Source organism: Taudactylus pleione, unplaced genomic scaffold, assembly GCF_031769625.1.
Source record: "Taudactylus pleione unplaced genomic scaffold, aTauple2 ptg000378l, whole genome shotgun sequence".
NCBI lineage: Eukaryota > Metazoa > Chordata > Amphibia > Anura > Myobatrachidae > Taudactylus > Taudactylus pleione.
The window spans coordinates 5614892-5639777 of record NW_028284779.1 but is presented as its reverse complement, the minus strand read 5'-3'; the positions used below and the strand labels follow the sequence as shown (position 1 = coordinate 5639777).

The following is a 24886-nucleotide window of genomic DNA, read 5'->3' as shown; positions in this document are numbered from 1 at the left end:
AGGCCATGGTTATCTGAAGATGGCGGTGAAGGACCTCTGGAGAGTGTGCTAACAGCAAGAGGTCGTCGAAGTATGGGAGTAGTCTTATTCCTCGACGTCGAAGGTGAGCCGCCATAGCTGCCATGTTCTTGGTAAAGACCCGAGGAGCTGTAGAAAGCCCAAAAGGCAGTGCTTTAAATTGAAAATGTTGCCGTAGGACAGCAAACCGGAGATATCGCTAATGAGAGGGCTCTATAGGTACATGTAGGTAAGTGTCCTGAATGTCCAGAGACGCCATAAAGTCCCCAGATTCCACAGCTAGGACAATAGAGCAGAGGGTTTCCATACGAAACCTGGGCACTCTGATAAACTTGTTCAGAGACTTGAGATTGAGCATAGGCCGATGAGACCGATTAGGCTTCTGAACCAAGAAAAGGGTAGAGTAATAACTGATCCTTCGCTGTGACAACGGGACCGGAATTATCACCCCCTAGTGCAGCAAGGACTGAATGGCCGTCTGGTGGAGCAGGGCCGTCTGATGGATGGCCTGTGTAAAAGAACTGCTGGGGGGGTCGTCTCAAAAATGAGAGGGCGCACCCGTGAGACCACTTCTTGCACCCAGGAGTCTGTGGTGATCTGATGCCAGAACTGGGCGAAGTGAAAAAGCAGGCCTCCCACCCTGGGATCCCCCAGGGGGAGGCCTGCCCCATCGGGCTGAAGGCTTGTCCTCGGATTTGGCAGCTGGACGTCTCGTAGCCCAGGCCTGCTTGGTCTTGGAGGCCTTTGTGGAAGCCGACTACCGTGGAAAGGACTGACATTTAGCTTTACCCTGGGGACGAAAGGACCTAAAGGATGAATTCCGGGACCTTGGTGTAGATGCTGAGGGCATGAAAGCCATCTTAGAAGCTGCCAAGGTAGCCACAATCTTGTCAAACTCTGGGCCAAACAGGATCTCAACAGTGTAAGGCAGTGATTCCATGGCCTTCTTACAGTCCGTGTCGGCCTTCCATGAACGAAGCAAAACGATATGGCGAGCTACCACCGAAGTAGCAGGTACCTTGGAAGCTAAGAGACCAGTATGAAAATCCGCTTCTCCTAAATAGTAGGCTGCATCCCTGATGTGTGAGATGTAGGACAGCTGTTCCCGAGAAGCATCAGAGGGAAATTAGTTCTCTAGAGCATCTGCCCAGCTCTCAATGGCTTTGGCCACCCAGGCAGTAGCCATGGCTGGACGAGTAATAACTCCTGTAAGAGAATACACAGATTTGAGGCAAGCTTCAGGCTTCTATACGTCGACTCCTTTAAGGAGGATGCTGTAGGAATAGGTAAAGTAGAGCTTTAAACTAGACGTGCCACGTGGAAATCCACCACTCAGGGAACTTCCCATTTTGCACAATCAGCTGCAGGAATAGGATAAAAAGAAACCAGGTGTATTTGGCAGCTGGCACATTTTACTTGGCGTATTTCATGCCTCACTCATGAGTTCAGAAAGCTGAGGAAATTCCGCCAAAACCACTTTCTGTCACTTGAAGAGTGGCTCTTTTGCCTTAGGAATGGGCTCTGCATCTTCTACTTCAAGAATTGATTTGACAACCCTCACTAGTGCACGTACATTCAACTTAGACTGAAGATCTTCCTCCCACTGAGGGGGACTCAGTGAGAGAGAGATCTGCGTCTTCTGCCGCCCCAGACGATACCTCAGAATCTGAGAATTGTATGGACTTAGAGGATAATACAGCATGTTTAGTAGTTTTACTGGGTAAGGGACGTTCACTTTGCAACATTTGTTTTAAAGCTGTAGAAGTAGCCACTAGACTCTGCACGGAGGTAGAGAGCATGATTACCCATGGAGGAGGCATAGGAGTTACTGGTATCGGTGGGTGTACCTGTTGTGGCAATCCCATAGGGGGAGCTACTGCAGAGACTGCTAGGCGGTCCGCAATTTTTGCCAAAATCTGGGAAAAGGAAGCCCAGGGGGGTTCCTTAGCAGGGGTTGGAGGGACAGACTGGCCTGGGACAGTACAACAAGATGTGCCATCTTGAATTAAATCCTCCTGGGTTACTCCTGCTGAACAGGACCTGCAAGAGACCAGTATAGGAGCCGCAGCCTGGTTGTTATTACCCTTGCCTTTGGTAGTCATAGCTGCAAGGACAGTATAACACACAATATGGCACTGATCAGCGTGCAATACACGCAGTATGTGACAGCCTTCACAAATACAGGTAGATGTGAAATATAGTGAACCCCCTATACACCTGTATCCCAGGGTTATTGTGAAGGAAAGGGAAAGGTATAAGTTGACAGTAGAGAGAAAAAACAGACAGCAGCGCTAGCACAAGTCACATACAATGCAGAGTATAAAATATACAGTAACTGCAATGGGCACTATATTCAACTACAGAGACCGCAGTGGCTGGTAGGAAATAGCGCTGCATAACCTGGCTCCTAGGAGAGGTGTACAGGGAGACTGAACCCAGCGTTCTCGGAGACCTGTGGCTGCTTTGAAGAAAATGGCCGCTGTGAGTCATTGAGGGGACGGAAGGTGAAGGAGGAGCAGCTCAGGGGCAGCAAGACCACAGTAGAATAGCACCCTGAGCTGGGGGAGGGGCGCAGGGAGAGGGCTGACCTCCCCTATGCTGACATCAACCACCGGGTCCCTGGACTCTGTTTCTACCCTGCGCCAGTATAATTTTATGCCCTGGTAGTCTAGTGGAGTTCCGGACGAACTGCTGCCTACATCAGCACCTCTGGTCTGTCTCCTGAGACCAGAGGTAAGACTACGAATAGACGTGGATTCCCGTGAGCGGGAACCCACCTTACCTGTCCCCCTGTGTCCTGGCTGCAGTCTGGGGTCCTCCCGTGGAGCTACGCTAGCCAGGCCCCCCGATGCCCCGCAGTAAGTACACAAGCCTGGGGCTGGAGTTGCGACACCGCAGTGGAGTGATGGAGCAGCAATGCTAGCGTCCAGAAGACTGCCCAGCGCTGCCTGCTCTTCAGTAAAACCAAATAAATGAAAACATAAAATAAAGCTTGGGTTGCTTAAAAGCAGCCCCACTGTGGGCTCTCGTCTGCTATGGCATCTATCTGATCGGTGGCAGGCAGGGCCGGAATATAGGCAGGGCGTTCATCCCGGGACCCCCACACATAGAGGGCCCCCACACATTGGCACACTTCCCCCCACTACATTTACAATGAAATGACTGCTGATCCGTGCACTGCATTCGGCGGCTCAGCTGTTTCTTACAGCGGCCGCCAAGGAACTTCTCCACAGTCGGGGTCTCGCGAGATTATGTCATAATACCGCGAGACCCCGACTGTGTGTCTGTGATGCTGCTGAGAGGACGTGAGTGAGACGCCCAAGGCGCTCTTTCACTCATTGTTATCCGTTCCTCAGCGGCGCTGCCAGCCTGCTGCAAGTGACAGTGAGTTCTCACTGTTTGTTCCCTGCGTCCCTGCCTGTGAGAAAGAGCTAGAGAGGCAGGTAGTCATGTCACATAAATGTATTTATATAGATCTATGTAGATATATATATATATATATATATATATATATACACACACTGTAGATCTATATATTATATATATATATATACACACACACTATATATATATATATATATATATATATAGTACTAGATATATATCTACAGATATATATATATATACATACAAACTTGTTTGTACAAGGCAAAGAGTTGTGTGTGTATATATACAGTATATATATATATATATATATATATATATATATATATATAATGTAAACGAGTCGGATGGCACTCCCAGTACTGGTAATGATAACGATTCCGGGTGCCCTCCGTAAATAGCCACATGCGGGTTACACAATATATACCTCAATGGCGGCACTCTGTTACAAATGGATAAGAAAGCAGGATTGATGCTCAATCCTGCTGTGTTATCCATTTGTAACGGAGTGCCGCCGTTGAGGTATATATATATATATATATATGTGTGTGTATATAAAGATAAACAATCCTCCGGCACTCCTCCACGCTGTGTCTCTGGACACGCAGTCTGTTCTTGCTCCGGTGCCCTCCTTAAGAGGACAGCACCCCCAACGCACAATGCACACAGAACAAAGGCGGCACTAGGAGACTGGAATATCATGTCACACCCTCACCAGAGGGACTTTATTGCGTCTACGTTTCGGTGTCTTCCGCCCCTTCCTCAGGACAACAGAATGTTGTCCTGAGGAAGGGGCAGAAGACCCCAAAACGTAGACGGATGGTATCTAGTCCCAGAGCGCCTTCATCAAATGTTTCCTAATACTTCTGACCTGTGTTGGAGACAATGCGGCCACATTGGCACATTTTTTCACACTTGGTGGACCTGCCCAAATATTATTCCATTATATCATCAGTCGTAACCATACTGTACCTTTCTCTCTATCACCTTTCAATCTTTTACTTTGTGCCCCGGTCGATCAGACTTCTAAAACTACTAACAAATTGATTCTTCACATCTCATGTGCAGCTAAATATCAAATAGCACGTAACTGGAAAAAACCTGATACTTCAACTCATCAAGAAGTCTCGAATATAATGTGGTTTATATCTAAAATAGAGTACACTACCAGTCTTCTGAATAATTCAGTGGAGAGGTTTCACTCAATTTTGTCCCCCTGGTACTCCTCTCAGGCGGTTACCCTTCCTGGCCTCACGCGAACTGTGGTCCATAATCTTGATCCTGTTTCATTATTTTTTCTTTCTTTATTTATTATTTTTTATTAGATTTTTTTATTATTATGTCCACCCCGGCTCGCTTATACTTCTTCTCTCCCTTCCCCATCTTTTCCTTTCTCTTATTCACCCTACTATTCTACTTTATCTCCTCTTTTTACTCTATTACAGTTATTTCACTGTAGCTCTATTGAAATTTCAGAGGCTGTCCCTTTCAATTTCTATAATACAAAGGAACCTTTCTTTTGATGTTTATTATGCCTCTATATATGTACAATTATTATTTCTATATGGTTAACTGTTTATCTCTAGATTTTATGTCTGTTGAGATGCTATACTGTTTTTGATGTTAAGTTCTATAAATCTAATAAACAATTTAAAAAAAAAATAAAAGCAGCTCTACTGTGTAAATGGTGATCTAGCTCCTGCCGGACACCAACGACAAACTGAATTGCCTCAGGCTGTGGGTGGGGTAAAGAGTGGAAGGAGCATCCTGGGACAGAAAAGCTTTAACTGTTGGTGTCCAGTCCTCCTAACCACCCCCTGTACCCCAATTGTCTCCCCTGTGGAGCCCTACGGACCCTGAAGAAGAAATAAAGTTATTGAGGTTAAGAAAAAAGGATAAAATTAGACTAAAATGTCCATTTCTAAAACTCATTGTTGTCTTGTGACTGGACAGAACTTCTGTAGATTTTGCCCTGGAACCTGGGAGGGGGGTGCATATAATTGATGCCTATGTTGGTTCCAGCACCACTATACTTCTCTGTTGACTGCCCTGCACCATCAGTGGTGAAGTACCTGTTCCTCTTAAGCAGTGGCGGAACTTCCGGAGACGATGGAGTCATTTGACGCCGGGCGTCAGCCCTGAAGGGGGCACCTGGCTCCATTATCCCCGGGAGCTGCATGGAGAAGGAGCGCCGCTGATCGGCGCTCCACCTCCATTGGCGTAACTACGGAGGGTGCAAGGGGTGCGATCGCACCCCTGCACCGTCCATTTGCTTGGCGCCCGCTGAGTGTGTTACCAGCGGGCGCCCGGCTCCTATCCTCCTGGCGGTAGCCGGAGGACGGAGCTTCCTCCGTCTTCCGGGTCCCGCAGTGTACTATGGGAGTGATGTCATAACGTCACTCCCATAGTGCCGAGGAGAGGACTCCGGGGACGGAGCTCAGGAATGAGCTCCGTCTTCCGGGTCCCGCAGTGCACTATGGGAGTGACGTAATGACGTCACTCCCATAGTGCCGAGGAGCAGACACCAGCGATGGACGGCAACAACACTGGAGCGGGGATAAAGGTGTTTGTTTGTTTGGTTTTTTTGTGTGTGTGCGCGCGCGGTGGGGGCCATCACTACTGGGGGCAACTACAGGGGCCTACTACTGGGGGCAACTACAGGGGCTCACTACTGGGGGCAACTACAGGGGGCAACTACAGGGGCCTACTACTGGGGACCTCTACAGGGGCTCACTACTGGGGCAACTACAGGGGCCTCACTACTGGGGGCAACTACAGGGGCCTCACTACTGGGGGTAACTACAGGGGCCTCACTACTGGGGTAACTACAGGGGCCTCACTACTGGGGGCAACTACAGGGTGCTCACTACTGGGGCAACTACAGGGGCCTCACTACTGTGGGTAACTACAGGGGCCTCACTACTGGGGGCAACTACAGGGGCCTCACTACTGGGGGCAACTACAGGGGGCTCACTACTGGGGGCAACTACAAGGGACCTCACTGCTGGGGGCAACTATCGGGGGCTCACTACTGGGGGCAACTACAAGGGGCTTCACTACTGGGGGCAACTACCGGGGGCTCACTACTGGATGTACTGCATAGGGGGACCACTACTGGGGAGCACTACATAGGCGGACCACTACTGGGGGCATTATATAAAAGGAACTGCATAAGGGGGGCGGTGGCAGCTGGGGCTGGCATAGGTGCTGGGGGGAGGTACATTTAGTTTGGGGGGGCACCAACATTTATCTTGCCTCCGGGCACCTGGGATGAAGTTACGCCACTGCTCTTAAGGCACCCATTCTCAAATTCCTAGCAATCTCCTGAAAATTATGTGATGATGTTACAGCTCTACTGATCAGAGGTTGGAAGAGCATCAGCACTGCGGGGGATTCATGAAGATGAGACAAACACCTGCATGTATGTACTTGCACCTGGAACAAGCCATGTTTTAATAGAGAGTGCAAATACATTAATTATTTATGCATACAGGGTAAATACTGCTGCTTTGCATGTAACCCAAAATTGCTGGACAGCTTTATTTTTACACTGTAGTTTAGATGTGATTTTGAACACACCTTTACCAAATCTATATCTCAACACATTTTATATCTGCCCCCCTGCAGTGCAACATGGTTTTACCAAGGTGCACAATTACTTTTTTACTTACACCCAGCTCGGAATCAGGCCCTTTGAGAACACACAGATTGATAAAACAATGGTTACGTAGCATTATGCGGACATTAAGTGATGACATCATGTCTTAGGGGCCCTAAACTATCACACACCACTGTATACTACTATAAATAAAGAACCGCTATATTGTATTTGCACGACAAATAAAACTTACCTCAATGTGATCTTTATATTTGAGAATTGGCACTTCCAAAATATTACGCAAACAAAATGATTCGGATTCAACATCAAATGTGTGTCCTGTAAGCTCAGCCATGCGGTCCCAGTGTCTTTTCTTCACAGACTTGCTTTTAATCATTGTTAATATGAGGCAAGAGTAACTGAAGTCATCAATTTTTTTCTTAAGGTCTAGGAATGCTTGCCAGTACTTTAGACCTTTGGGAAGTCTAATGCATCTTTAAAATAAATTTTGTTATTTTTTTTTAAATGCTGAATACTGTCTAATATATTTGGTATAAACAGAAGAGACACAATGAAACTTAAATATGTTGTTCTGTGTTGCTCCCAAACATTGTTCTATTGTACAAAGTTCAATGTCTAACACCAGACATGCATTATAAAATTATCTGGCTGATCGCCAGATAATTGTACAGTGTATTTGCGATACCATCCACCAAGTATCAGTCTGTCGGACATGCCAAATCAGCCGGCATGTCCAAAAGCTCCAATAATTTGAGAGCTGTTAATCGGCCACATCAGGCAGTGTCTGTCCTGTCCCGCACTAGCGTAAAGAAATGTCCCTGTTCCGTCACAGAGGAGGAACGCAGATACAGTATCTCACAGTGTATGGCCACGATATCTGCCAGATATAAGGTCTGTTGGTCTGACAGACGTTTTATCTGGCAATTTATATCCAGGATTAGCGTTCTTAAAAGATAGCCAAAGAAAAAGGGCAGATTACCTATTTTTTTTGCTTGTAATATGCGATCACTTCTTTATATAACCATAATTTTGAGTTAATGGCAGAAGCTTTAAAACATTGCTGAAGTAACTGACAATATACCATCTTTTATCTCTAACTTAATATATTATACAAAGCCATGTTGGTACAACTTTCAACATCCAAAATTTAAGGATAGCATATGTTTCAATTCAACATACATCAACTCAACTATTCCTTTCTTTTGAAGATATAAAGGAAATAAAAATAAACCCTGACTACATGAAATGAGAGGACAGCTGTACAAATGTCCGCTCTAAATCACAAGATAACACAAACCTATCTTGAAGAATTACTATTATTATCGTTTATTCATAAAATGCCTATATATCAGCAGCGCTGTACACTGAGATCAAAAAACAAACAAGTTAGGTACCAGACATGAAACAGAAGGTAAAAGATGTACCTGCCCCAATGGTTTGTGTGGATCATATGATACACAGGGGCGCCAAGAGGGTTGGGAGCGGGTACCAATTACTTGCCCGGCAGGGACCCGGTTCCAGTGCTGCCCCTCCCCTGCCTCCCTTCCTCCTACCTCACAGCAGCCCAGCACACGCTGCTGTGTGCTGGGCTGAAGTGGGAGACTGCTTGCGGCTGCTGAGGAGCAGGCAGAGCAGTCTCCTATCTATGCCTGTGTGGGGAAGCGATCACCCTGATTGCATCCTCTCCTGGCTTTGCGCCGGGCTGCGGGGCTCACAGACAGAAGATGAAAAGGTAATAGTTTACCCCACAACCATACCTGTTCTGAAAATCCTGCAACTCTGCGGTAATCTTTTCAATATCTATATCTGTCCATAGAATATCATAGTATCCACTGATTTTATTTATCACGTCATCATATAATACATACAATTTCTGTAATAGTCCCAATTCCTTCCTACATAAAAAAATAGACCAGAATATACAATATTAATTGACCATATAGAAAATTCATGTGACAACCTGCCAGCGTGAAGCCAGTCCTTGTAACTGTAAAAAGGAAACAAGGGCATTTTTAAATGGGCAAAAGACCCTATTGCTGGTGAAACAAGTGTTTTCGGATAATATATGAAAGGGATACCGCCGATGATACACTGTTATTCCCAGCAGTAATCCCTAGCAGTATGATTTTCCGGCTATCAAAAATGCATTAGGAAGCCTTAACAAGTAAATATATTGTTGTTATTATGCTATGTTTTATATATTAATACTTGTTTAACATCAGTAATTGTACCACTGCACTACCTCATCATATGAAATTATGAAAATCATTTAAAAAACAAACATAACAAAATCATTTAAGAAGCTTTTTTAAAAGATTTTTCTTTTTTATAATTCTTATCTGTTAACACTTTTCATATTATACCCCTTTTACACCAGAGCAAAAACCTGGGTTTTTGCTGGGTCTACCCGGGTTGCAGCTCAGTGTAAAAGGCTCCCTGATAAATAACCCGGGTCAAGTGACCCGGCAATCCAACCCAGGTAGCTACCATGGTCGGACCCAGGATGGACCTGGGTAATGGTGCAGTGTAAACGGTGCAACCTGGGTTATCCGACCTGGGTCATTCCTAAAATTAGTTGATTGGTGGCTGTGGAGCAGTCACCTCCCACTTTTTATGACCTCACAAGTTTAGCAGGGCAGACACAGGTTCAGCGTGAACAGAGCTGACATGGGGAATAACCCAGATCGATGGTGCTGTGTAGATGGTGTCTGACCTGGGTTGGAACCATCTCTGAAAACCCAGGTCGGACCTGGGTTTTTGGTGTAAAAAAGGTATTAGTGGAACTAATAATCCAAATAAGAACTAGCCAACTCATATGAGACCATATTTATAGAGGCTTGCCCTGCAAAGTGTTAAATTAATCCCTAATCACCATCTTCAATATTGCCTAAGGGCTCAGCAACCCAAGTGAAAATATTTTTGTGAATTGTAGCAATAAGGTATTTTTATAGCGGCAAACATTGGCAATAAATAAATAATCTTAATCACTGGAGAAGGGAATCATTATAAATAGGTTTACCGAGTAAGATAGTGGCACTTGTGGCTGAATGGAGGTTTTACCACAATAATAACATGTCATTATTGGCTTAATTAATTGAAAATGTCTAATTAACTAGTTGATCATTAGAGGGGTTCTTAACCAAGTCCCAACATTTTTACCGTAAAATAACAATTTTTCCCAACTTTGCACCTTCTCTAATGCTGCGAGAAAAAAAGCTGCGTTAATTCCTATAATAATTACCTCAACTAAAATGATTGCGTCTAATTGAATAGGATACATCTCATTTGTGGCTGATATTTCTCACACTGTGTGAAAAAAAACCTTGTGGACAAGTGAATATGCCCCTAGTCATGAACTAAGGTTCACTACTACGTAACCAAGGCATTCTGTTGTGTACATCCAATGAGTTTTCTAAATGATTTTCATTGGGCTCGATTCAATTGCCCGCAATGTAAAATAGCGCCGGGAGATAGCTCCCGGAGCTATTCAATTGTGCGCTGTGTTTAGTCGGAGAATGCCCATTCTCGCGACTAAACACCCTGTTTAAGGCACGAGAACGGCCATTCCCCGACCTAATTTCCCGGCGCGATGCTGTTTTCCAGTCGCGATGGGCAGAAAACAACCTCCCGCCGGGACTTTTTTCGGATTTCTGCTCGCATCAACGGAGGGATGCGAGAAGAAATCCTTAGTCGGGTTTAGCTGCGCCGTGTATTAAATAGCTCCGGGAGCCGATTCCCGGAGCTATTCACTTTGCGCAGAACAGAATTGAGCCCATTGTATATTTAATAAAGGACTGGACATCCTGTTAGCAGAACAGAACATTGAAAATAATTGGCAGTAATATATATATATATATATATATATATTTATATACACATATATAAATAATCAACAACACCTGGCACTCCAAAAGGCAGCTGACACCTTGTGTTAACTTGGGTAATGGATATGTGTATAAATCATGAGACATTTATAGCAGTTGGCACCATTATTGGATTGCCATTCTTTGTTATTCTAGCTATAAAAAATTTTTTTTTGTTTAGATGATACTGAACTAGATGAGACCGTAGTGTTTTAATAGTCTAGTATTATGGCAGATATTTACATTGAGCCAATTATTGAGGGCATTTAAAGTAAAGTATTTATTCAGAGAACACCAATGCTATGTAGCATGATGCAGGAGATTTATATAGGTTTTATGTTGTAGCACAGATTTGTTTTTTCTAAATGATATATTGAGTAGTGGATAGAAATAGTTATGGATACCATATATGTGGTTTGCACGAGTTTTTTAACATTATATACACTTATGTTTAATAATTTTACATAAGATTTTAGTTTCACTATAGTGTTTATGTTCAGATGGATAACATCTGTCTTAATAGTAGCAGGATATATTTCAATAACATTATATTATGTGATGCATTTTTGATTGGTACGTTTATATTTTATGCACAGTTTTCACTATACTCTAATGTTTTTCACGTATGATATTGAGTTGTCTTAGTAGTAGTGACAATAATTTTTAATGTTTGATTATATGTTTTTCTGTCATTTACAGTATTTTCTGGTTTATTCACGTGTTTGTATCCGTCGTTATGGATACAGTGGCACCATGGAAACCCCTGCTCCCCGGGTCAGGCCTGGATGACGTCACTTCCGGGTGGACGTCACTTCCGGGACCAGAGGCGCGGCAGACGCAGGACGCCGGAGACCCGTGGGAGGACGGGTGAGTCTTGTATGGTATTTAATGTGCACTGTTGTTGTCACAATTGTGTGTCCTGACGAAGGGGTGACTGACCCCGAAACGTTGACTCTATTACACGTTTTTCTCACAAGTCTCGGAGTGCCTCCTCATTTGTTTGGATATATACACATATATATATATATATATATATATATTATATACGCCTGCATGATATCGATCAACGTTTCAATTCTTTACAGAATTTTCATAAGGATCCTTGATGGATATCATACAGGTGTCCGTGCCCTTATTATACTGAATGAACAAGACCAGAGAATGCCACTCAGATTGGGAACTATACATGGATTTATGCAGGGTAGGCACCAGGGCCATAAGAGTTGTTTTGGATAGGGAGTGACAATCGATGGAACTGATATATATTATATATATATATTTATACTGCATATAATCATATTAATATAACATATTAATAATATGTTGATCCAGGGATTTTCTTCCCTGAAAGGTAATTGCATTAGTAATATAACTGTCACATTTCCATTGGACGCTCCACCATAAGCACAAGTGACCTAGGCCAGTGAGCCCTCTAGTTTATATTCTACATATTAATTGTAATCTAAGGTACAAATATCTTCTATAGAGCAGATGGTTTATGTGAATCTAACCTACAGGTTGTTTTATGTTTTCTCTATACAGGTTGAGTCTCCCATATCCAAAATGCTTGGGACCAGGGGTATTTTGGATAACGGAATATTCCGTATTTGGAATATTTGCATATCATTATGAAATAACTTGGGAATGGGGCCCAAATATACACACAGAATGCATTTATGTGTTATATACACCTTATACACACAGCCTGTAGGTAATTTTATACAATATATTCAATAATTTTGTGGCCCAAGCAAAGTTTGTGTACAGAAATGAAATTAATTATTTCTGTTTCATATACACCTTACACACACAGCCTGAAGGTAATTTTATACAATCTGTGTAATCATTTGTGTCTTAGACATAGTTTGTGTACATTGAACCATCAAAAATCAAAGGTTTCATTATCTCAGTCATGCCAAAATGATGATCGTAATATTCCGTATTTCGGAATATTTGGATATGGGAGACTCAACCTGTACTATATAAATTGCAGTAAGCCTCAATGAGTTTGTTCACATTGTACTAATCTAACTGAAGTGCAGCTTGATTGCTTAACTGTTTTGTGATTAAAGCTGGATGCACACAACACAATAAATGCCGGCGATCTGATAAATGTTGCGCACCCGTACATTTTCTTACTCAGTGTGTACTTTATTTTGATTTCTTTAATGAGTCTTGAGGTCGGGAATGGGATATTGTGTGCTGCACACACTATCCCGACCAATCCATCTGACTGTTGCAGGAGCATTTAAGGCTGACGCTCCTACGTACACATTATACTTTTATTATTATTATTATTTATTTATATAGTGCCACAAGTTTTCCGCAGCGTCTTACAAAGTACATAAAACTAATAAGTGAACAAGTAACAAGTACCTTACAGTACATTACAGTGTAGGACATGGTTTATATACATTGCTACAATAGCGATTAAAACACTCACAATAAGCAGCAGGGAGTTAGCAGTCACGTATTACTGTAGGTGCCCTTATGAGGAGTAAGGAGTAGAAGAAAGTGTAGAGAGAAGCACATGAGGGAAGAGGTCCCTGCTCGTGAGAGCTTACATTCTAAAGGCGAGACTGAGCCAATCGGCACAATAATTGGATAATGTGTATCCAGCTTTAGTAACAGGACCAGGTATAATTAGATAGATAGATAGATATAGATATGCTAAACACAGAGAGAAACCTCACCAAGGCGCAAGCGTGACTCAATTCTCCTTAAAAGATTTCTCAGAAATTGATAAGATGTAATCTAAAGAGATATATATCTTGTGACACTTCAAAATGGTTGCTGCTACTAAAAAGTAAGGGGCTGGACCTTATATGGGAAATATTCAACAGAAAAATAATCAAAGAAAAGAAGCGCTAACCATATGTAATATCACAAATTTAATCAAATTGATGAATATTCAATAAAAAAATTAAATTAAAATACATAAACATATATATTCCAGCTGAACAGAATATCTAATACTGACTTAAATAGATTGACACAATGAATGAGTACAAAAAATATATAAAAGAATAAATGCATTAGTACTAAATCATGTGTGCAAAGTAGCTACACATATAAAAGCTGATCCACTAGTTCTCCCATTCAGAAAGAAGCTTAAAAACAAAACATAGTTGAACTATGCCACAAATTCTAGATCTTATATCAATAAGGAAATCCTATAGTTCCTAGTGTAGTATAAATTCTTTTCTAGGAGAGAATTATTTGTGGTCATATAGATATGAGATAGATAGATAGATAGATAGATAGATAGATAGATAGATAGATAGATAGATAGATAGATAGATATGAGATAGATCAGGGCTCGACAAACTTTTGTAAAATCTAGGAGCCATCTTAAAAGTTTAGGAGCCAGACCATCGTCCATTACCAAAATATATGAAAACTTATATAGACCACCACACATGCTCTTTCAGTGCCCCTCAACCTAGTAGTAAGCCCCCTGTAATAGTGCCCCCAGTAGTAAGCCCCTTGTAATAGTGCCCCCTGAAGTAGTGCCCCCTGTAGTAGTGCCCCCAGTAGTAAGCCCCCAGTAGTAAGCCCCCTGTAGTAAGCCCCCTGTAGTAGTGCCCCCAGTAGTAAGCCCCCTGTAATAGTGCCCCCTGTAGTAAGGCCCTTGAAATAGAGCCCCCAGGAATAAGCCCCCTGTATTAGTGCCCCCAGTAGTAAGCCCCTTGAAATAGTGCCCCCTGTAGTAAGCCCCCTGTATTACTGCCCCCAGTAGTAAGCCCCTTGAATTAGTGCCCCCTGTAGTAAGCCCCCTCTAAGTGTGCCGCGCACACACACAAAAAAAACAAAAACAGAATACTTACCGTAGGCCAGGATCCTGCGTCCGCTGCCGTCTGCCGCTCTTCAGAACTATGGGAGAAACGTCATGGACGTCTCTCCTATAATGAGAAATTGGGATAACAATTAGTGCGCTTCACAAATTAGGAGCTGCTACAAAGGATTAGGTGTACACCCAATAGCAAACACCTGATAAGGAATTGAATAATATAGAAATAACCCTGAGCAAAACCTTAAATTGGGGTCATAATGAAAATTATACTTTTTAGGAATAATAGTCATAAATCCTTTACAGTCTCCGGAAATAATTGTTGGATCAATGTCATAGGTGTTTTGCACAATACTTCACAACTCTGTCAGTCTGCCAAAAAAAGAAGAAAATTGTCTCTTGTTTCCTCTTCACACCGACTTGTAATAACCCCTTGTTCCTCAAAAGATAAAAGGGGACAAATACAGGTCGCCAATAGTGTGATAAGGTTTTATTCAATATAAAATTGTATATAAAACACCAGAGAGGCTGCGTACCATAAAACCAGGTGTATACAAACACCATCAAGCGTATAATGTATAACTTCTGGAAAGGGTACCTCCTGGGATCAAGAATCTACCTCCTCCTTCCTGGTTAGCCTGGTTACCTCCTCCCTGGTTCACCAACGCGTTTCTGCTTATCAAAAGCCTTTGTCAAGGTGTATTGAACTAGACTGACTGTTGTCTTTAAATACCCCTCCCTCTTCTTTGATTGGTTTATTATTCTGGAGAGGGTAAACACAATTAAAACTCTAGTGTTCTCACATAAACTTTATAGACAACTATTCCTTTTTAATATTACTTACTTCAACTTTAATTATTAATATAATCGTAGATCCAAATAAACTCTTTTGTTTTAACTTATGCGTGCCACTCCGTATTATGTGTGGAACACAAATTGTTTCCGGTTCCCGATCAAGGGTTAAATTACATTTCTACCTTAGCACATTTCTGGCAAACTTTCAGTACAGATTCGGCGCGACCACCGATGGCTCCCCACCCCTCCACTGGGTCTAAATCACTAATTTTGCTCCGTTCCACGTAGCAAACAGGGTGATCCGCATCTCCTTCCGGTGGCAGAAGTGATGTATTAATGCGTTCCACCCAGCTCGCGCTGTGGAACGCATATTAGCCGTGGAGTCCGGAGTTCCTCTACTTCCGATATCACCCGGCGGATGTGGTCAGGGTGAATTCATGCGTTCCACCTGTTGTAAATGGTGGAACGCATTTAAACTATAATCAAAGAGGAAATTTTCACTTATAGGTCTGCTTAAATGGTTCCTCAGATTATGGAATCTGGATTGCTAACATTTTCTTCAAACGTTGCTTATTCTTATCATATATACATATGGTGCATAAATATATAAATATGAATAGGATAAATATGATAAAAATAGATAAAAATAGATAAAAATTATCCCTGTTGGCTAGAATGCATAAAAACCTAAAAATATGGTATATAAAACCACATAAGAACATCAGATGGAAATATCACATAAAAATGTCAAAATTCATAGAAAGTCATAAAAAGTCATAAAAACCATTTCAATTCAAAGTCCATATTCATTCCCTTGGGGTGTAAAGTGCCCAGTTCGTAGATCCTTTTAATTTCCATTCTTTCCAAATTGCCATCTATTTTATTCTTTCTCCAATTTTTCTCTATTATTTGGATTCCCATCACTCTATGGATACCTTTAATTGAATTGTTATGATGCTCTTTGAAATGTAGAGAAAGGGAGTGTTTTTCAAAACCTTTCTTGATGTTTCTGACATGTTCAGACCACCTCTCTTTCAAAGTTCTTGAGGTTCGGCCCACATACTGAAGTCCACATTTGCATTCTATCAAATAAATGCAATTAACACTGTTACATGTGATGAATTGTGTAACGTCATGTTTGGCTCCAGTGGTTTTAGATGTATAGTATTCTAGCTTGCCTGGTTGGTCTACATGGTTTTTGCACATTAGGCACATGCCACACCGATAGATTTGATTCTATTATTTATTTTGATAGGGACCGCACTTTTCACCAATCTATTTCTTAAATTAGGGGCCTTCTTATATATAAAAGTGGGTTTATCAGGGATAAAGGGGTTAAGAATAGGGTCTTTCTGTAATAGGTACCAATATTTACGTATCATTTTCTCTATTAATTTGTATTGACCATTGTATTGTCTCTCCTATAATGCCCGTGGGGGAAGCCGTACGTCTGAGCTCAGGTGTGAGCTCCGGCTGCCGCTGCGGGGAGTCGGGCATCCGCCGGTAACATTTCAGCGGGCGCCTGGCAGGAGCTTCTCTGCGGCGGCAGGGGGGGGGGGGGGGGCTTGGAAATCCCGGTCACCAGGACTAAAATCTTATTCGCCATGGCGACCTGGCGCCCGGGATTTGTCGAGCCCTGAGATAGATAGATAGATAGATAGATAGATAGATAGATAGATGGCAATCAAAGAGGAGGATATCCATACTATGTTGTTTGTTTTTATTATTATTATTATTATTATTATTAATAATAATAATAATATTAATAATAATAATAACCATTGGATTACCACAGAAGACAAGAGTAAGAAAAAATGGATCCCTTATGATTTAGAGATGTGATAAAAAGGACATTACAAGGGTGAAGATTAATTTCAATCTACTAACTTAACTTTGTGTATTTGTGTTTATTTAGTGTTTATTTAGCTGCACACTATATGACACTATGGGTATTCGATTCCAGGGCATGCTGACTCTTCTAGTTCTATAAGGGCTAGCAGTAACCAGTAAATTAATGGCTGACAGGGTGTGGTGGGACTTGTAGTGCTTCATACTGAAATACTGTTTTAATCCTGTTTTTAATGAATTATTCATTCACAGCTCAAAAGTGCTGGGATGAGCCCCAGTCCTATCCAGGCCCGTCGAGAGCCGTGGCAGGCCCGGGTAAAAGGGGGGTGGCCTAATCGTGGGAGGCGTGGCCATGCCCCCTTCGAGGGAAGGGGGATAAAAAAAAAGTGTTGCACTCTGAGCCCCCTCAGCCGGGCGCATAACAGTGGGGGCGCGATCAGCCTGATCGCTTCTCCCACAGACATAGGGGACTGCTGTGGCTGCTTCTTAGCAGCCGCGAGCAGTCTCCCAGTGCAGCTCAGCACACAGCAGCATGTGCTGGCTGCTGTAATGGAAGAGTGGGGGGGGGAGCGGTGTCGGGCCCCTCCAGCAAGCCGGGTAATTTGTACCCGTTCCCCCCCCTCTCGGCTCCCCTGGTCCTATCAGCACTATTACAGGGGACCCGATGCCGCAGATTTGGCCATTATTATAATACCAGCACAGCCTGTCATAGTATGGTGCTGCGATTCAAAACAGAGCGAAAGAGACACATAAGGGTTATTTACTAAGTGTCGGGTATGTTCATGCCCGATATTGAAAAGGGCAGTGGTTTTACTAGCAAGATACGGCTAGTAAAAGCACTGCCCTTTTAATCCAATAATTTTTATTCATGTTTAAGAAAAGAAAAAGAAAAACAATAAAAATACATTACATTAGCAATATCTGTGTGGTCTCTTCATAAGTTACAACCAATCATCAATGGCAATTTACAGTACAGATATAAATGTATAGTATGCATTTGAGGTACACAATACAAATCAAACAATGGTGACATACAGTATCTTGTTTAGGTAGTTACATAACATCCAGTCACAGATATATTTATATATAGGAAGAAGTATTTATAGTAAACAGTCTCCAACCACTCCAACAGGATACCTATTAAATTACATATTTTCAACCCAATATCCACACAGAAATATGAGAATAATAGCACACAAATCTTGATGCATATATAGGTCGTACCATTCAATATACAGTACAGGAGAATTAGCAAGCACTACCCTTTTAAATATGGGGCATGAAGACAAACAAAATTGTGGGGGGTTTACAACCCAACACTTAATAAATAAGCCCCAAAGTCAGAGGGGAAAGTTAAAAGGTCACAACAAGATGTAATAGACAGCAATCCACAACTGTACATGGTACCAGATTATAGGCATACCGAGTGCAGTAATCTGGAAGGTATACCAGCTAGTGAACAGCTTTATATAGGGTATATGTTTTTTGCACCAAATTGGTTGGAGGCACATTCCGTAATATTTTTAGGCTGCAGGCAGTGGCGTAACTAGGGGGGGTCGAGTGGGGCTTGTGCCCTGGGCGACGTGGCAGGCCCAGCAGAGGGGGGCGCCAGCCAGGGCATTGTTACCCGCACCGCCCGCTCTCCGCTCCCCCCCCCTTCCCCCGCCGAAATCTAAATCTAATGAATGGCTACAGCAGCAAGCTGCTGGTGCAGACTGTAGGGGGAGCTGCAGCAGAGACGCTCAGCCCCTCCAAGGCAGTGTTCCTGGTATTCTGCAGCATGCTGATCCTGAGAGGCTGAGTGCTGCTGCCGGCGCCGGGTGACACGGATAGTGAAAGTTCTCCTTCCCCAGCGCTCTGCAGCTTCAACACTGGTAAGTATTGGGGGGGGAGCAGCATGTCAGCATGTGTGTATATGTGTCGGCATGTGTGTATCTGTGTCAGCATGTAACTGTGTCAGTATGTGTGTATCTGTGTCAGCATGTGTGTGTATCTGTGTCAGCATGTATGTATCTGTGTCAGCATGTATTGTAGAAGCCATTTTGGAATAAGAATCCATTTTGTATGCCATGTATGCATGGAGGGAGGGTGCACAGGACAGGATGGAGTTAATTAATTGTACAGACCCTGTTATAAGTGCACAGAAAAGCATATGTACATATATGGTAAGGTATGCGATTCCAATGTTTAAACAGAGCTATAGTCTCACTGCAGATAATGAATGCCAGATGTGTTAGACGGAACTTATAAATGTGGGCTGTTCTGTTAAAATAAAGCAGAGAGATGGAGATGCTTGTGGTGCATACAGTTGTGTCCCGTGTCTCCTTATATAGTGTTCACTCTAGCTCCGGGCGCGAGGCAGGGCACCGGAGCTAGAGAGGGCACGTTCGTGCGCGCGCCAAAGGCGGCGTGGTCATCAAAAAGGGGTTTGTGTCTATAAGACGCGTCCCCTTTTCGTCACTCTTGGGGGCGAGCCCGGCACTTCCGGACACGCCGGGCAGCCTCCACGCCCTGCAGACAGGGAGAATAGATGCCGGGCGCATGCGCCCGGCGTCTATTCTCCGGCGGTGACCGAGTCACCGCACATTTCTTCACCCACGGGACACTGCGACCCGCGGGTGAAGACGGTTCCCGCAGGCTGTTAGGGCAGGGCACTTTTTGCCCTCCTTCTGGAGGGCACAGCGCTTTTTGCCTTCCAGAAAGAGGGCAGGGTGCCGCGCCCCGCTAAAACAGCCTAGCGGGAACGCTATTATTTTCACACATGATCATATGTAGCCTTTAGCAAACAAGACTCTGAGGGTGACCAATAAAGGACTGATTCACTGGCCATAGCTAGTGAGGAGATTTGACAACATGGAGATTCCCACTGAGATGCCCAGCAGTGTTGACTACCACAGGACGGAGCATGTGAGATCGTGCTCTGGGGACAGAGTTGCCAGGATAATTTCACGGGTGAGTAAACACAAATGTTCTGGTCTCCTGGTAGCTGTGTCTCCATTGCAGTTGATGTTCTGTCCTGCTGGAATCAATTCTTGGGTAATTATTGGTCACCGTAAAGGTGTTGTTATTTAAACATGTTATAATCTGTTATATGTTCAGTGAATGATAGGTGAATGTTTAAAGTCTTGTTTGTCTGTTTGTTATGTACCAAACCAGTCCTAATTGTGTTTTTAGAGTAACTTTGATAATAGTCACTGATTTAACTTTAGAAGAGAGCCCCACACAGTGATTTGTTCATGAAATAGAATAATGCCATGAAATTGCATTACATTTAGAAAGGTACGCCAGATGGGTATTAGGATTGGATACATTTACAGAAATGTGTTTTCATGTATTAGTGTCTGAAGGAACAGAAAGGGAGATCTTGTCAGACAGTGTGTTCAGAAATAGGAGGAACGTTACATCCAGTCAATAATGTTAATAACTGAGGCAGGAAAAGTCAGTGCGTGGATGTGCCTATAGATAAACATTTGATGTTGCTGTGCACAAGGAATAATCACAGGACCATTTGGCCTGATACTTGAGTCATAAGGGACTTTGACTCAGCTATACGAGGGACTGTTATAGCATTGGAAAACAGCGATAGTAAGCCGGTGCCTGAGAGTTATGACACTCAGGTGATAAAGAAGCTTTATGGGAATCATAAAGCAGGATATTTGATGAATGTTTAAAAAAGCTGACATCCATAGACTGACTGGTTTAAACCTCACAAAATGAGATATGAGAAGCAGAAGCAGAGGTTAATAAATATAACCTAGATGACACACTGAAAGGTCTGATTGAGAAATGTAATAAACGTGAATAAGAATATAGAAATGACCCCCAGATGCCCACTTAATTATCACTGCAGAGAAATGTTGCGTTTTATATAACTAGTGTTTTGTTTGTTTTGTTTTTCTTTTCTTCTCAAAATGTATATTTCATTTGTATTGTGAAGGCGTGCTGTGATAGAGGTGCTTTGCTGATGACAATGGAATGCAGGATGTCACAGAAAATGGCTGCCGTGCTGTAACTGAATGTTTGCTTGTGAATGAGATGGGCCCATATCCATGTGTATGTGATAAAAGAGAGTCGAGTGAACTTGAGAAAGTAGAGTTGGTTGGAACAATTGTGTTGATCAGATGTGATGTGTGAATGATTGTGCGTAGTGAAGGTGTACTAGGGAATTGTGGAGAAGTTGTGCAGTAATTGAAAGGGTTAATGTGAGTGAATTGCCATTTTTTCATGGGGACGCCCATAAAAAATGTGCATTGCAAGATTGGAAAAAGGATTGATGTTGAATGCATTAGTAACAAAATGCTTTGTTTGATATTTTCTATATTTTTTCTGTAACTTGCGAGATCAAAAGATTGCATATTGTAATTCTAAAAGAAACAGTAATTATTTTTGATTGCTGCAGAAGGGATTAATAATAGTAAAAGTGATGTAAAACTCCCTAACAAAATGTTTTATCAGTTCATGATTTCTTTAAACTGTTGAATGATGTATGATTACAAATCTAAGAATATAGGTAGAATAGGGGCTGTTTAGATATGACTGGAATGAATTAATTAGAAGGAGCCACAGGAATGCATATTGCCAATACAGTTGCGCAGGTCAAGTAAGCTTTAAATGAAAAGGAAAAAATCCAATAATCCACTCCAGATGTTCCAAGTTCTGGAGTGTAAGGGAATGTGGTAATATACCCGTTATAGAAGAGAAATTATCCTCAGTTGTATAATATCATGAGAAACTGTTAAAAAAGACATAGATTAAGGGATTGATGGATTGACAGGTACTTTCACCCTTGGAAATGTCAGGATGTTGAAACTTAATTTCGTTTACAGGCATGTAACTAGAATTACACTGACACTACTTAAAACATGCCGGACATTTTTTTGTATGCTTCTAACTGATTTGGTTAAGATACTCAGATCAATATTAAAGATTAGGATTAAGTAAAATAAACAGAAATAATCCTTGGTCCAAAGCCCAAGGCTGGCTTGACCAAGAGGGTGTGTCTGGACCCCAAGGGGGGGAAGAGAAAAAGTCATACAAAAAGTGCCTGTACTAAAGATATTTAAACAATTGAGAGGATTTTTAGGTCTTATTGTATATTGTATTGTACTTAAAAGGCGATAGACAGCAGGAATTTAAAAGTACTGTAACTTAGTTCTTCTGTTAACTCTGCTATATTACAGCAGTTAGTTAAGATTGAATCTAGATGTCACTTCGTTTCTCATGTATTCAAGAGGAGGGAGGAAATGTACTGTGGGGAATGATGCTGGCATATGAGAGAAGATCCAGCAGCACAGCATATGCAAATTGGAAGGGTCTGAGCCTGCACATCCCTAATGCAAATACTATATGTAGTTCAGCTAGCAACCACAGGGGACTAGTGAGACACAGGAAGATGAAAATTATGATTACTTTTTTTTATTTTTCATCTTTCTTTAATGATGATGATTGTTTTGAATTAAATCTTTTTCGATAGGTAATTTTATTGTAAATTATAGTTAGATTATACATAGTTTGTATTAGATTTTTTGTTTGCTGCTTTTCAAATGCCGACAAATTTAGTTTTAAGTAAGGTCAAAAGCACATATCAGAGAACATACCCCAGAAGAGGAACTGCTCCAGCAAACCAAGTTAGCCAAACAGGCTACAGTAATATACCTACCTGATATTTTGATATTGGCGACCAGAAACAGCAGAAACATTAAACCTGATTTTGTTAAAAGTTGCAGTTACAGGTTCCTCAGAAGTATAACTTGGAAATGACTATGTGCATGACTTCGGGTGATGGATGGATGGTTGAGCACCACCTCTGTCTGCCACGTGCACTATTCTCAGTCTGAGCCCAAATACTTCATGGAAGCACTCATCAGTTTAGAGATGCTATGGTAAAAATAGCCAAGAAGCACTGGATAGCCCCAGGCTTCAGTTGGGCTGCATAAGCCTATCCCTAATCGTTGCACAGCCCAGGAAAAGTGATCACGGTACTAGAAGAAGAAAGAAAGGAGTACCTCACGAAAGATTGATTTTATATAGTTTTATATAGTTGGTTAAGTGTTGGGTATGTTCTGTGCTCAGACCGGTTGTCAAATTGACTATGGTCTTGCAAGGTAGCAAACACAATAGAAACAATAGGAACAATAGGAAAAAAGGAAAATAAATGACAGAAGTAATTCGTACATGTGAAGTACTTGAGGTAATAGAGAGTGACAAAGGTACACATTTTATTAAAAACATTTTTAGAATGTATCTTGGAGAATCTGAGAATAAATAGGACCCAAAGCAATGATAGAGTGTAAAGACTGAATTATACAGTCAAATTGAACTATGAAAAGTTTGTTAGAATGTTTATTTTTTAATATGATTGTTAGTCAAGAACTTTCCCAGTGTGAAACGTAGGATGATAGCTTATAGAATACTATTTAGTATAGCTGCTAGAACAAGATGTGATTTCCTACAAGTGTTACAATATGAGCATAGTAACTTGATTCAATATGTGATGCATATATAATAGAAACTAAACAAAGTCCACCACCAGGTGTTCTCTTATGTTCTAGATCCCAATTCAATTGCAGCACCAACACACAGCAACCAGGTGATTGGGGCGTGATAAAGAAGCATCTAAGGAAAAGTCCTAGGACCCATTTACAAGGTCCTTATCAAGTTCTCCTAACTACTCCGATGGCAGTAAAGGCAGCAGAAAAGAAAATTTGGATTCGCCTCACACTGCAAGATCATTATATAAGGGGAGTTGGAGTAATTTGAAGTTATGAATTGATATATGTTGCTAGGCCTTAAGCCAGACAAAGGCTTGTGAGGATGTACTGTATACTATGATACGTTCTTGTTATAGTTTTGTTTCTAGTTTTATCAATACCCAGACCTAGTGTAAAGAATGGTCACATTATAGAAGTTTTAGCCAGACTATGTAATACTGTTACAGATGAAATATTTGAGGTGTTTGAAATAATTACGAATTAATTGAAATTCCAGGTGAAGGTTTTGGGACAGTTTAGGCTGATCCTTGAGTATCTCACAGCTACACAGGGAAGTATGTGAAAAATAGTGAGACCTGTTTGCTGTAATTATATAGCTGATAGTTTATCTGACCCAATATATGTACACTTAGAGGAAGTTAAGAAATTGAATGACCAGTTTAGGAAGATACATAATGATCCAGAGTATAATATTGATAGTAATGGATGGTTTACACGGTTGAATATGTCAAGTTGGTTCAAGGGAACAGAAGAATAGTTTTCAGGTATTTTCATGTTAATAGCTAAAGGATTGAAATTACTAGTCATCTACATGATTGTCAGGATAGATATATGGCTGATAAGGAAAATACACTTGATTACTGTTCTAGGTTTAAAGCGTCTAAAGAAATGTCAAAGACAACTATGATCCTGCTACATGGACATACCCAGAACTTTTGTGCAATTTGAAAGACAAGAGAACCATTGCTTTGCAGAGACTTATGTGAACAATGTATGGAAATAATTGAAGGCTTTTACAAGAATACGGATGAAAAGAAGATACAGGACTATAGGAACTGAGGGACTCATCGCCTATGTG

At 41.9% G+C, this 24886-nt stretch overlaps 1 protein-coding gene across 1 annotated transcript in view; it reads right to left on the bottom strand.

The window, feature by feature from the left end:
- Positions 1 to 24886, bottom strand: part of DNAH8 (dynein axonemal heavy chain 8) — a 521770-nt gene that overhangs the window by 222400 nt on the left and 274484 nt on the right. The window contains exons 33-34 of the mRNA XM_088445337.1: positions 8779 to 8916; positions 7254 to 7494 (exon numbers count right to left, since the gene is read on the bottom strand). Coding sequence (XP_088301463.1) covers positions 7254 to 7494; positions 8779 to 8916 — 379 coding nt within the window. The remainder of the gene's footprint in view (positions 1 to 7253; positions 7495 to 8778; positions 8917 to 24886) is intronic.